The sequence below is a fragment of the Ursus maritimus genome, unplaced genomic scaffold (assembly GCF_017311325.1).
Source record: "Ursus maritimus isolate PB19 unplaced genomic scaffold, ASM1731132v1 scaffold_5, whole genome shotgun sequence".
NCBI lineage: Eukaryota > Metazoa > Chordata > Mammalia > Carnivora > Ursidae > Ursus > Ursus maritimus.
The window spans coordinates 81,210,419-81,225,690 of NW_024426663.1; the positions used below are offsets into that span (position 1 = coordinate 81,210,419).

At 35.9% G+C, this 15,272-nt stretch overlaps 1 protein-coding gene and 1 pseudogene across 1 annotated transcript; one reads left to right on the forward strand and one right to left on the reverse strand.

Annotated features, from left to right (window-relative positions):
• Nucleotides 1-276: 276 nt before the first annotated feature.
• On the reverse strand, nt 277-1,203 carry LOC103656372 (olfactory receptor 2H1-like). The gene has a single exon (XM_008683748.1). It carries the CDS (start codon nt 1,201-1,203, stop codon nt 277-279), a length of 927 nt encoding a protein of 308 aa, XP_008681970.1.
• Nucleotides 1,204-9,482: 8,279 nt separating this feature from the next.
• On the forward strand, nt 9,483-11,519 carry LOC103656371 (annotated as a pseudogene).
• The last annotated feature ends 3,753 nt before the right edge of the window (nt 11,520-15,272 follow it).

A 15,272-nucleotide genomic window follows, 5' to 3' on the forward strand; every position in this document is an offset into this window, starting at 1 on the left:
GTTCTTGAGAAGTTAACTCTGCAACAGTATTCCTCAATTGGAAAATAAATATCTACCACTTATTAGGTGCAAAAACTGGCATTGCATTTATACAGATAAATTGTTTTAACAAAATGACATGTAAAATCATAAAGATAAATGTTAAGTAATGAATTACTGCCTTTGAAACAAAACCACATTTTTAGAATGGTGATTCAAAGACTCTCTTATGGATAATGTGTGAATGTCATTATTTTCAACTTCCTTTCTGGTTCAAAGATCCATTTCTACTTTTTCTTATGGTGATCCTCTTTTCAGCAGCTGTAACAGGGCATCCTTTACATCTTTGTTCCTTAGGGAATAGATGAGAGGGTTTAACAGTGGTGTGACCACAGTGTAGAAGAAGGTAAAGAATTTGCTATATTTTGCAGCAAAGTGGTTCTTAGGATATGTATACACCGGTGCTACTGTTCCATAAAACATGAAAACCACCATGAGGTGGGAGGAGCAGGTGGTAATGGCTTTCTGCCTTCCATCCTTGGATTGGATTTCACCTAAAGCTTGAGCTATGTATCCATAAGAAGTCAGGATCAATCCCAGGGGCACGATGGTGAAAAGAACAGCAGAGACTGTCATCTGCCACTCACTGGCAAAGGTGTCTCCGCATGTCAATCGTATGAGGGCTGGAACCTCACACAGAAAGTCATCTAGGTGGTGGTGGGTGCAGAAGGGAAGCTGAAGTGTGACAGGAATTTGGGTAACAGATTCTATCAGGCCAGACAGCCAGGCTATGAGCACCAGCTTCCAACAGAACTGATGATGCATGATAATGGTATAGTGCAGGGGCTGGCAGATAGCAACATAGCGGTCAAAAGCCATCACCACCAGCATGACACATTCTGTGGCACCAAGACAGAGCAACATACAGAGCTGGATGACACAGCCTGTGTAGGTGATGATCTTGCCTGGTCCCCACAAATTGGACAACATATGAGGCACAGTGGTTGTGGTAAAGCAGAGATCCAAGAAGGAAAGATTGCTAAGAAAGAAGTACATGGGAGTGTAGAGACGAGGGTCCACACAAGAAAGCAAGATAATGGTTGAGTTGGAGAGGATGATCATGGTGTACAAGATGATCACAATCCAGAAAAGAACCATTTCTAGATGGGGCCATTCAGAGAAGCCAAGAAGAATAAAGCCCATTGGGAAACTCTCGTTGGTCATCATTAGTACTTTTGGCATTGGAATTTGAATATGATTTTAACAAAAATTTCATTAATTGATTTTTGAAGGTTATCTGTCATTTTTTAGAGAAGGCAAGCATTATTAGTTTTCCAGGGGATCTTAGGACAGGAGTCATACATGTATTTCCTCTTATACTAGACCAGCAAGATACAACTTCTTCTCCATACAGCTGTTCTTTTTATACAAAAGATGCATTCATAAGATATTACTCTGGAAATTTATCTCTGAGTCTGAAATCACATTCTCCATAGACACCCTGACACAATTGCTTTAGATTATGTGAATGTTTCTTCTAGATTGTTCTTTCAGCTATACTTGTATTAGCTCTCTAAAATATTTTGGATGAAATGTTGAAAACAAAATTTTATTTTTCAAATATGTATAGCCCTTATGTATTGTGGTGTTCTTTGCATTGTTCAATCATATTTATAGAAACACCAGAAATGGAGATTATCCCAGAAACAAGATCTTTCTGTTATTAATGTAGACTCTAAACAATGAGACCTTAACCTTTATTCTCTGAGTGTCTGAAGAACCACCTTAGCATAAGAAAAATTAAGGTTTTACAGGAGGAAAATTTATGTTGAACACATGGTGTTAAATAAAGATTTATGTTAAGTAATTCAAATTTCTTTAGGTAAACAACATAAAAATCTTCAGTCAATATTGTTATCTAAGAAATGGCTATAATAATGGCTATAATTATTAATTATAATTCTCACAGAATTATTGAAATGACAGTATATTATTGCCTTCTACTTTTAAGCACAAACTGCTAAACATGATTAAAGTAGTGAAAACAAAACATTACATATACTGAATAATTTTTGCCTCACAAGTCATTATTGTTCTATTTGATTATCAATCAGACTAAATACATTTCAATCAGAAAAAAATAATTGTAAAATAGAAATAAATTGTAATAACAAAATTATGAAATATATGATTATTTTATTTAATTTTTTAAAGATTTTATTTATTTATTTGACAGAGAGAGAGATATAGCCAGTGAGAGAGGGAATAGAAGCAGGGGTAGTGGGAGAGGAAGAAGCAGGCTCTCAGCAGAGGAGCCTGATGTGGGGCTTGATCCCAGGACCCTGGGATCACACCCCAAGCCAAAGGTAGATGCTTAACAACTGAGCCACCCAGGCTCCCTTTTTTGATTATTTTAAATCTTTACTTCATATGCAGAAGGCAAAGAGAGTGCAGAAGTGTTATCTCTGAAATACTAAAGTAGGATTGGATTTTGGAAACATTGTCCTGGATATTAATTTTCTGTCTCCCAGCAACTGTGAAATTGTTCAGAGGATACAAAAATGTGAGATGCACGAGTGCAAAAAAAAAAATGCTGTCAAGTGAAGGAAACTGAGTTATTAGATTGTGAAAATTATATTTTGTAAGTAGCTAAACAATGCAGAAATATGGAGAACATTACAGGGGTGTGCTTCTATTCAGAAGCAACCTCATAGTTATTTATTTAGTGCCATGCAGGCACTGTGCTATGATGTGGAATATAATTTGAACAAGACAAATTTAGTCCATGTTTGTATAATGCTGCAAGACCTGTGGGAGACAGAGACAACAAGTGAATAAATAAGCAAGTAAATCATGAGGTTTTAATTGTTTCAATGATGTGTTCAAAAAAATGAAAAAGAAATAGTGTATTGTAGTTGAGGATAACAATGGAGGATGTAAGAAGCAGAGGAAGATTGTTCTACACAGGGAGAAAAAGAAAAGCAAAAATTCTGATGCTGAGGAAATATGCAAGCTCCAAGAAGTTCAGCTGCCTGGGAAATGCAGAGCTGTCTGCATGTGGTTTGGCCAGATATTTGAGCCAAATTCAGCTTTTCTATTCTATGATCATGAACTAAACTAATCTATTTCTTTTTTTCACTGTGGGACATTCTGATTTTACCACACAAAGTCCATTCTGTTCTATTAGTGTTTCTACTATAGTTTTCTTAGTGTTAAGAATTTTTTTCATGGGCTTACCTTCACCTGGTTCAGAATGCAATACTATATTAAACTGACATTTGGAGAAGAATGTTCACGTTGTTCATCTGGCTTTTGTTTTGAAATTACATCATGAGTTCAGTTTTTCATTATGGAAAGAAAAAACAAATTCAAGTCAATGGTGTTATGTGCTTTTCTGTTAAATTTAATTTGAATTATTTTGAAGTATCATTTTCACCTTATAATTGTAGTATGAACACCATAGATAATTTAACACATATGGAACAAAAGAAAAATAGAGGTGTATCCAATCCCAACATTAAATATGATATTTACTGTAAAAGTTTCATTTATTCTTTTCAATATATATCTTAATAAATAATGCATACAGATAGATATAGATACATAAAATATATCAGATATGTAATAGAATTATGCTATATATAGTTCTACATTTCCTTAAATCTTATCATTGTATACATATTCTCATTTCTTTAAATACTTGAAAATATAATTCTTATGAACATAATTTAAAGATCCTTGTTGTTTTACCTTACTAAAATAATTCCCATTACAATTTTATATTATTTTAAATGTAATATTCTTTGAAAATTTTACTAACCTAAAACAGTGCTGAAAAAAATATCTATGTAAAAAAAATCCCCAGATTCTATATGATTATTATTTTTGTTAAGAAAGTACTATTTATTTCAGAATTATATATTGTAGCTGCACCTATGAAAGAGCTACCCTTACATATCAGTCAGCATTTCTGGTCTTATAATTTTCATCACAACAGCATCCATTTTTCTGGTCTATAATTCAGTAAGAAAAAAAGTGGGGATCTAATTTCAATAAAATTTTCATTTTTTAAAAAGATTTTATTTATTTATTTATTTGATAGAGATAGAGACAGCCAGTGAGAGAAGTAACACAAGCAGGGGGAGTGGGAGAGGAAGAAGCAGGTTCCCAATGGAGGAGCCTGATGTGGGGGCTCGATCCCAGGACTCCAGGATCACGCCCTGAACCAAAGGCAGACGCTTAATGACTGAGCCACCCAGGCGCCCCTAATTTTCATTTTTATTACTATTTATTTCTTTCTGTAATTTTTTCTTTATCAAAATGTTTGTGCCATTTTCAAAACTTTTTTAAAAGTATGTTTTTATTTTTCTGCTAAACATGCAAGAGATTTATATATTACTGACCTTTAATTTTTGATATGTCATAAAACCACATAAATTCCCTAATTAAAAAAAATTTTAGTATGGTTTATGACATTTGTTTCTTCTAAAGTTTTTTTTTTCTTTTTGAAATTCTAATTTATTTTCCATGGCACTTTCTTCGTTGCCTTTGTTCATACTTTAGGTAAATCTTTACATATACATTTGCCTACTTATTTTAGTTTTTCATTTTCTATACCTAACCTTTAATCAATTTCATTTTGTAAATGTAAAAACAGTAAAAACTATTACTAATTTGTTATTACATTTTCAGAGTTTACAGAAGTATTATCTCCTCACTGAATCACAATGGTAATTTTGCTACCTATGCTTTCTATAAACTCTGATGGTAACAGAGTAATTGAAGATTCAGTTTTGGGTAAGAAACACATTTCATTTTCATGGTTTTGGCCCAAAGTTACCCAAATGTTGATCAGAACACATATATTTCTCTCTCGTTCTCTCTTTTTTTCTATATTTCCTCAGTCTCTCCTGTTTTTATCAGATTATAGCACTTTCACTGTTGTCCCTAGTAGGTTTAATAAATAAATATGTTTATTTTAGTTCTAAGTAAGCTGTAGCTTCCTTAAGGCTGTCCCTGTTTCATATTAACACAAAAATTCTGCAGTGGCGAAAACATTTAACTCTAAGGTATTTTGTAAAATAATATTTAACAAATTAATCCAATTCTTAACTTTTTATACCTTTTAACATGAAGGCTTTAAAAATACACTGATGTGATATGAAAAAATGAAATAGTGTGCGGTAGAATTTCTGCAACAAAACAGTCAAAAACGTTATTAAGTTTGTGTGTGTGTGTGTGTGTGTGTGTGTGTGTATGTGATTTTATCATAAATAGTATACATGAATTTACAACACAGGATCTTTGAGGCTAAATAGAGCACAATAACAATTTGTGCATCTTCAAATATAGCTTGTTCAACTAAGTACCACAGATCTGAGCATGTTTCATTTTTTCTTCATTTTCTAACCATTCCACCTCAAAATATAAGTAGCTTACTTGTGTAGGAAAACAGGTCAGTGGCTGAATGGGAAAAATATAAGCCTGCCCAGGAGCCATCTACATACCATCCATTCATTGAGTTTTTCTCAGACTTCCCCACTCCAAGTAACTCTCCAGTTAAGTATATAACATTGTGAAGTTACTAAGAGATGCCAAAAAAGGTGTGAACGGTTTTATTTCAATTGAAGGAGAGAGCAAAAGAAATACAGATGGAACAGGGTTTCTTGGAGGTCCCTGGAGGTTCTATTTTTACAGGTAATTAGCTTCTAGTCCAAAATGTTCCAAAAACCTAAAGAATGATAACAAAACTTTTCCTTGTTTTCAGTGAACAAACTGATCTACCACTTTAACTCTTTTCAGTTAAATGTTTAACTGATTATCCATTAACATAATTAAGCAATTCACTTATTTATTATATTTGTTGAAGGTTTAAGAGGTCATTGGTTTACTTATTGACTCCACAAATGTTTTGTGGCTGTTCTGTGACCATCCATGTGCTAGTCACTGGAGACATAGTAGGGATGAAAGAAAATCAGAAAGAATAAAAGCAATATACTTTTTCAGTCTTAAATTGTTTGTGCATGCTATTAGTTAGCTAAAAATAGTCCATGGAGGTTGAAAAATTCAAATAAATGTTTACACAAGAGAAAAAAATTTATAAAAATGAAGCTTTGACACTTCAAAATGGAAGAAAAAGAACCAAGTTTTATTTCAGACATGCAATGATAGGTAATATAAGTATATATAGGTCTGTTTAATAGTTTATTAATTGTCCTAGGAAATGTGTAACATGTATAAAAGATCTGAAAGTCTTTAAATATACTTCAAATCCAATTTCTGAATAAAATACATTAATATTTAAGAATAGAAACATATTAAAATACAAAATGTTTCAAATTAGACAACATCATATATCAAAAGTAAAAATAAGAGAGTATGTTATGTATGACAAGAAGGAATAGCGATTGCAAGAGTGGTATTAGCATGATAGTGGCATAAAACATTTCTCCATTTTCCCCATCAACAACAAAATTTTGGCATCCATCCACAGGCAAAACTGCCTTTGAGGAAACACTATATCTTAAATGATCTGGGAGGAGTGTTACCCAACAATGGGTAAGGTAATATGCAAACAGACCTCAAAGCCATCTATGGATCCTGTAATGGCCAGTAAACTGAATGAGCTTTTCTCCACTGGAGTGTGGGAACCCCTGGACTTGGGCAGCCACCTGCGGACAAGACAGTTTTTGTGAAAGTCCAGGCTTTCAGGGGAGAAATTGCAGCATGCTGTTGAAACAAACAAACAAACAAACAAACAAATTGGACACTTTGGAGGAGGTAAAAAGAATAGCTAGAGTTTACCCATATCATCAGTCCCCCAAGTCAGCATAGCTTAGGACCATAAAGATCTTCCACAACCTGTGATTTATTGGAGGTGTAAATGAACAGTATGTGTGAATAAGCATCCGGTCTTCCTAGATGTGTGGTACACCAATAAAATATCTCACTTCTCTCTCATCCTATTTAGAGTACAATGAGAGTCTCTATGACTCACAGGCAGAAAGAGTCTAGAAGAGCAGCACATAAGAATCTCAGAGGGGGACTTCTGGGGAAGATGACAGAGTAGGAGGGTCCTATGCTCACCTTCCCATGGATACTAGATAACACCCACATCAGTATAAACAACCCAGAAAACTACCCAAAGACTGAAAGAACAGATTCTTCACAGCTAAATGTAGAAAAAAGGCCAGAGAAGATGGAGATGTGTTCAGAAGCCAAAGAACCCACTGGACTGTCCGTGGGAGAAAAGAATGTCATAGGCATGGAAAATGGAGAGGAATAGACCCCCCGCTCCAAGTACCCCAGGCACAAAGGAACTGCACTGAAAAGTCAAATCCATAGAATTTGGCTTTGAAAACCAGAGGGGCCCAATTTTGCAAGCCAAAGGAACTGCACTGAAAAGTCAAATCCATAGAATTTGGCTTTGAAAACCAGAGGGGCCCAATTTTGCAAGCCCTTAGGGAATCCATCCCATTTACAATAGCACCAAAAACCATACGTTACCTTGGAATTAACTTAACCAGAGACGTAAAGGACCTATATTCTAGAAACTATAAATCACTCTTGAAAGACATTGAGGAAGACATAAAAAGATGGAAAGATAGTCCATGCTCATGGATCGGAAGAATTAACATAGTTAAAATGTCCATGCTACCCAGAGCAATCTACACTTTCAATGCTATCCCGATCAAAATACCAAGGACATTTTTCAAAGAACTGGAACAAACAGTCCTTAAATTTGTATGGAAACAGAAAAGGCCCCGAATCTCCAAGGAACTGTTGAAAAGGAAAAACAAAGCTGGGGGCATCACAATGCCGGATTTCGAGCTGTACTACAGTGATCACAAAGATCAGCATGGTACTGGCACAAAAACAGACACATAGACCAATGGAACAGAATAGAGAGCCCAGAAATGGACCGTCAGCTCCTTGACCAACTAATCTTTGATAAAGCAGGAAAAAAACATCCGGTGGAAAAAAGACAGTCTCTTCAATAAATGGTGCTGGGAAAATTGGACAGCTACATGCAAAAGAATGAAACTTGATCACTCTCTCACACCATACACAAAAATAAACTCCAAATGGATGAAAGACCTCGATGTGAGACAGGAATCCATCAAAATTCTAGAGGAGAACATAGGCAACAACCTCTACGACATCGGCCAAAGCAACCTTTTTCATGACACATCCCCAAAGGCAAGAGAAACAAAAGATAAAATGAATTTATGGGACTTCATCAAGATTAAAAGTTTCTGCACGGCCAAGGAAACAGTCAGAAAAACTAAGAGGCAGCCCATGGAATGGGAGAATATATTTGCAAATGACACTACAGATAAAGGACTGGTATCCAAGATCTACAAAGAACTTCTCAAACTCAATACACGAGAAACAAATAAACAAATCAAAAAATGGGCAGAAGATATGAACAGACACTTTTCCAATGAAGACATACAAATGGCTAACAGACACATGAAAAAATGTTCAAAATCATTAGCTATCAAGGAAATTCAAATCAAAACCACACTGAGATACCACCTTACGCCAGTTAGAATGGCAAAAATAGACAAGGCAAGAAATAACAATTGTTGGAGAGGATGTGGAGAAAGGGGATCCCTCCTAAGGTTGCTGGGTGGGAATGCAGTTGGTACAGCCACTCTGGAAAACAGTGTGGAGGTCCCTTAAAAAGTTAAAAATTGAGCTACCTTATGATCCAGCCATTGCACTACTGGGTGTTTACCCAAAGATACAGATGTAGTAAAGAGAAGAGCCATGCACACCAATGTTCAATAACCCAATATAGCTAAATGTGAGCCGGGATGCCCTTCAACAGATGAGACTGGATTAAGAAGTTGTGGTCCATATATACAATGGAATATTACTCAGCTATCAGAAAGAACGAGTTCTCACACATTTGCACAACATGGATGGCACTGGAGGAGATAATGCTAAGTGAAATAAGTACAGAGAAAGACAACTATCATATGATTTCTCTCATCTATGGAACATAAGCAATAGAATGATCAGTAGGGAAGAAAGGGATAAAGAAAGGGGTAGAAGGGGAATGAAACATGAGAGACTATGGACTCTGAGAAACAAACTGAGGGCCTCAGAGGGAGGTTGGGGGAATGGGACAGACTGGTGATGTAAGGTAAGGAGGGCACGTATTGCATGGTGCACTGGGTGTTATACACAACTAATGAATCATCGAACATCGGAAACGGGGGATGTACTATATGGTGACTAACATAATATAATAAAAAATCATTATAAAAAAAAAAAGAAAACCAGAGGGGCAATTTTGCAAACATAATATAATAAAAAATCATTATAAAAAAAAAAAGAAAACCAGAGGGGCCCAATTTTGCAAGCTCTTATACTCAGCATTGCTTACCAACAAGAACTTTATTTATTTATTTATTTATTTATTTATTTATTTATTTATTTTAAATTCCAGTTAATTAACTACAGTTTAATATTAGTTTCAGGTGTACAATATAGTGATGCAACACTTACAATACCCGGTGCTTATCACAGTAAGTGTGCTCTTTAAAGATGGTGTGACTGTTGCAAAATCAATTGACTTAAAAGATGAATATAAAAATATTGGCACTCAACTTGTTCAAGATGTTGCCAATAACAGAAATGAAGAGGCTGGGGATGGCACCACTCCTGCTACTGCCCTGGCATACTCTATTGCCAAGGAAGGCTTTGAGAAGATTAGCAAAGATGCTAATCCTTTGGAAATCAGGAGAGGTGTGATGTTAGCTGTTGATGTTATAATTGCTGAGCTTAAGAAGAAGTCTTAACCTGTGACAACCCCCAAAGAATTTGCTTTGGTTGCTACAATTTCTGCAAATGGAGACAAAGAAATTGGCAGCATCATTTTTGATGCATTGAAAAAGGTTGGAAGAAAGGGTGTCATCACATTAAAGGATGGAAAAGCACTAAATTAATTAGAAATTATTGAAGGCATGAAGTTTGATTGAGGTTACATTTCTCAATACTTTATTAATACATTAAAGTCAGAAATGTGAATTCCAAGATGCCTTTGTACTGTTGAGTGAAAAGAAAACTTCTAGTGTCCAGTCCATTGTAACTGCTCTTGAATTGCCAATGCTCACTGTAAGCCCTTGGTCATAATTCCTGAAGATGTTGATGGAGAAGCTCTGAGTACACTCATTTTGAATAGGCTAAAAGTTGGTTTTTGGTAGCAGTCAAAACTCCAGGTTTTGGTGACAATAGAAAGAACCAGCTTAAAGACATGGCTATTGCTACCGGTGGTGCAGTGTTTGGAGAAGAAAGATTGACTCTAAATCTCAAAGATGTTCAGTCTCACAACTTAGAAAAAGTTGGAAATGTCATTGTGACCAAAAATAATGCCATGCTCTTAAAAGGAAAAGATGACATGTCTCAAATTAAAAAATGTATTTAAAAAATCATAGAACAATTAGTTATCACAACTAGTGAATATGAAAAGGGAAAGCTGAATGAACATCTGGCAAAATTCCCAGATGGGGTAGAGGTGCTGAAAGTTGGGTCAAATGATGTTGAAGTGAATGAAAAGAAAGAGTGATGGATACCCTTCATGGTACATGAGCTGCTGTTGAAGAAGGCACTGTTCTGGGAGGGAGTTGTGCCCTATTTTGGTACATTTTAGCCTTGGATTCATAATTCCAGTTAATGAAGATCATAAAATGAGTACAAAAATTATTAGGAGAATACTCAAAATTCCTGCAATGACCATTACTAAAAATGCAGGTGTTGAAAAATCATTGATAGTTGAGAAAATTGTGCAGAGTTCCTCAGAAGTTGGTTATGACGCTATGCTTGGCAATTTTGTCAATATGGTGAGAAAAGGAATCATTGCTCCAACTAAGGTTGTAAGAACTCCTTTATTGGACGCTACTGGAGTGGTGTTAACTAAAACAGAAGTTGTAGTCACCAAAATTCCTAAAGAAGAGAAGGATCCTGGAATGGGTGGAATTGGTGGAATGGGAGGTGGCATGTTCTAATTTCTAGAATAGTGCATTACTATTTTTAATGAACTGTGAGAGGAAGCTCAAGGCAGTGCTCCTCAACAATAACTTCAGAGAAGTCAGTTGAAGGAAGTAAATGAAGAAAAGGCTGGCTGATGTTTGAGAAAGTTACTATAACCAACAGTTACTGGTTTCAATTGACAACATATAATGGTTTGCTGTTTTCGTTGTCCATGTCTACAGATAATTAATTTTGTATTTTTGAATAAGGAGACATTTGTACATTCTTGATAACCAAGTGCAAGAGCTATGTACCAATGTACTATTTATGACTTAAATCACTCAGGGATTTTTACCACTACTCTGTTAAAATCAAGATTTTAGTGCTTGCCATCACCAGATGAATAGTTTAAAAGCAGCCATTCTGTGGCAGATAAGAATAATTGTGTAAAAAGTAGAGAAATATACAATCAAGTGACAACCTTTGTGTAATAAAAAAAAATTGTTTAAATTTAAAAAAAAAACAGTGGGTTCAGAACGGGAAGAGCCAGGAGGGCAGGAGGAAATGGAGTCCCTGTAATTAAAGAGAAAGCAAAACAAAACGTCCCACAGAAATACAACATAGAAACATCATATGAAAAACATCTGGGATATATGGAAGAGATATATATTTTTTTCTTTTCTTTTTTTTATTTTAATGTTTTTTTTATTATATTATGTTAGTAACCATTCAGTACATCTCTGGTTTCTGATGTAAAGTTTGATGATTCATTAGTTGCGTATAACAACCAGTGCACCATGCAATACGTGCCCTCCTTACTGCCCATCACCAGTCTATCCCATTCCCCCATCCCTCTCCCCTCTGAAGCCCTCAGTTTGTTTCTCAGAGTCCATAGTCTCTCATGTTTCATTCCCCCTTCTGATTACCCCTCCTTTCTTTATCCCTTTCTTCCCCTACCAATCTTCTTAGTTCTTATGTTCCATAGATGAGAGAAATCATATGATAATTGTCTTTCTCTGCTTGACTTATTTCACTTAGCATTATCTCCTCCTGATGGCTAATGATTTTGAACATTGTTTCATGTGTCTGTTAGCCATTTGTATGTCATCATTGGAAAAGGGTCTGTTCATATCTTCCGCCCATTTTATGATTTTTTTTTTGTTTCTCGCATATTGAGTTTGAGAAGTTCTTTGTGGATCTTGGATACCAGTCTTTTATCTGTAGCATCATTTGCAAATATATTCTCCCATTCCGTGGGCTGCCTCTTAGTTTTTTTTACTGTTTCCTTGGCTGTGCAGAAGCTTTTTATCTTGATGTAGTCCCACAAGTTCATTTTATCTTTTGTTTCTCTTGCCTTTGGAGATGTGTCATGAAAAAGGTTGCTGTGGCCGATGTCGTAGAGGTTGCTGCCTATGTTCTTCTCTAGGATTTTGATGGATTTCTGTCTCACACCGAGGTCTTTCATTCACTTGGAGTTGATCTTTGTGTATGGTGTGAGAGAGTGGTCAAGTTTCATTCTTTTGCATGTAGCTGTCCAATTTTCCTAGCACCATTTATTGAAGAGACTGTCTTTTTTTCCACCGGATGTTTTTTCCTGCTTTATCAAAGATTAGTTGCCCAAAGAGCCGAGGGTCCATTTCTGGGTTCTCTATTCTCTTCCATTGGTCTATGTGTCTGTTTTTGTGCCAGTACCATGCTGTCTTTGTGATCACAGCTTTGTAGTACAGCTCGAAATCTGACATTGTGATGCCCCCAGCTTTGTTTTTCCTTTTCAACAGTTCCTTGGCAATTCAGGGCCTTTTCTGTTTCCATAGAAATTTAAGGGCTATTTGTTCCAGTTCTTTGAAAAATGTCATTGGTATTTTGATCCGGAGAGCACTGAAAGTGTAGATTGCTCTGGGTAGCGTGGACATTTTAACTATGTTAATTCTTCTGATCCATGAGCATGGAATATTTTTCCATCTTTTTGTGTCTTTTCCAGTGTCTTTCAAGAGTGACTTATAGTTTCTAGAATATAGGTCCTTTACGTCTCTGGTTAAGTTAATTCCAAGGTAACGTATGGTTTTTGGTGCTATTGTAAATGGGATAGATTCCCTCATTTCTCTTTCTTCAGTCTCATTATTCGTGTACAGAAATGCAACTGATTTCTGAGCATTGATTGTGTATCCCGCTAAATTACTGAATTGCTCTCTAACTTCTAATATTTTGGGAGTGGATTCTTTTGGGTTTTCCATATACAGTATCATGTCATCTACGAAGAGAGACATTTTGACTTCTTTGCCAATTTGGATACCTTTGATCCCTTTTTGTTGTCTGATTGCTGTTGCAAGGACTTCTAGTACTATGATGAATAATAATGGCAAGTGGCATCCTTGTCGTGTTCCTGATCTTAAGGGAAAGGCTTCCAGCTTTTCCCCATTGAGAATGATATTTTCTGTAGGCTTTTCATAGATGTTTTTTTTTTGAGATTTAGGAATGTACCCTCTATCCCTACACTCTGAAGGGTTTTAATCAGGAAAGGATGCTGTATTTTGTCAAATGCTTTTTCTGCATCTATTGAGAGAATCATATGATTTTTGAATTCTACTTTCTGAATAAAATCTAAGACACCGATTGGTTTGTGAATGTTGAACCACCCTTAAATCCCAGGTATGAATCCCACTTGGTCATGATGGATAATCCTTTTAATGTACTGTTGGAACTATTAGGCAGGATCTTGTTGAGGATTTTGGCGTCCATATTCATTAGGGAAATCGGTCTGTAATTCTCCTTTTTGATGGGGTCTTTGCCTGGTTTGGGGATCAAGGTCATATTGGCCTCATAGAATGAGTTTCGTTGCTTTCCTTCTCTTTCTATCTTTTGAACTAGCTTTAGGAGAATAGGTATTATTTCTTCTTTCAATGTTTGGTAGAATTCCACAGGAAAACCGTCCAGTCCTGGAGTTTTGTTTTTTGGAAGGTTGTTTATCACTGACTCAATCTCTTCATAATTAATTGGCCTGTTTAAAAAATCAATTTCTTCCTGTTTCAGTCTTGGTAGTTTATAGGTTTCCAGGAATGCCTCCATCTCTTCCAGATTGCTTAATTTGTTGGCATAAAGCTGTTGATGAAAGTTTCTAATAATCCTTCCAATTTCATTGGTCTTGGTTGCAACTTCTCCCTTTTCATTCATAATTTTATTAATTTGGGTCATTTCCCTATTCTTTTGGATAAGTCTTGCCAGTGGTCTGTCAATTTTATTAATTCTTTCAAAGAACCAGCTTCTAGCTCTGTTGATCTGCTTTACTGTGTTCCTGGTTTCTAATTCATTGATTTCTGCTCTAATCTTGTTCAACTGCTTCCTTGTGAGTGGGTTAGGCCTGTCCCTCTGTTGCTGTTCCAGCTTCTTGAGGTGAGAATATAAAAACTGCATTTTAGATTTTTCTATTCTTTTGAGTGGGGTTTGGATGGCTTGTATTTCCCCCTTAGGCCTGCCTTTGCAGTATCCCATAGGTTTTGGACCATTGTGTTTTGATTCTCTTTGGTGTCCATAAATTATTTAAATTGATTTTTGATTTCCTGGTTTATCAAATCATTCCTGAGCAGGATGGTTCTTAGTCTCCAAGTGTTTGAGTTTCTTCAAAATTTTTCCCTGTGGTTGAGTTCCAATTTCAAAGCGTTGTGGTCTGAGAATATGCAGGGAATAATTTCAGTCTTTTGGTATTGGTTGAGACCTGTATTGTGAGCCAGAACATGGTCTATTCTTGAGAATGTTCCATGGGCATTAGAATAGAATGAGTATTCTTTGGTTCTGGAATGTAGTGTTCTATATTATTCTATGAGGGCCAACTCGTCGAGCATGGCATTCAAAGCCCTTGTCTTTGTCCGTTTTTTGCATGGGTGTTCTCTCTATTTCTGGTAGTGGAGTGTTGAGGTTCCCTGCTATTAACGTATTTTTATCTATATGTGTCTTTATTCTGGTTAAGCGTTGGCTTGTGTATCTTGCTGCTCCCCTGTTGGGGGCATATATATTTACAAGTGTCATCTCCACTTGTTGGATACATATTTTAAGAATAATATAGTGCCCTTCTGTGTCTCTAACTATAGTCTTTAGTTTAAAATCCAATCTGTCTGATATGAGAATTGCTACTGCAGCTTTCTTTTGAGGTCCATTTTTGTGAATGATGGTATTCCATCCCTTTACTTTCAGTCTGCATGTATCTTTGGGTTCAAAATGAGTCTCTTGTAGACAGCCAATGGATGGGTCATTTCTTTTTATCCAATCTGCAACCCTGTGGCACTTTATGGGAGCATTCAGGCCATTTACTTTGAGAC

Bases quoted from the DNA above. Each gene is read 5' to 3' on its own strand.
- LOC103656372 (XM_008683748.1), bottom strand. From the start codon at position 1,203: ATGACCAACGAGAGTTTCCCAATGGGCTTTATTCTTCTTGGCTTCTCT.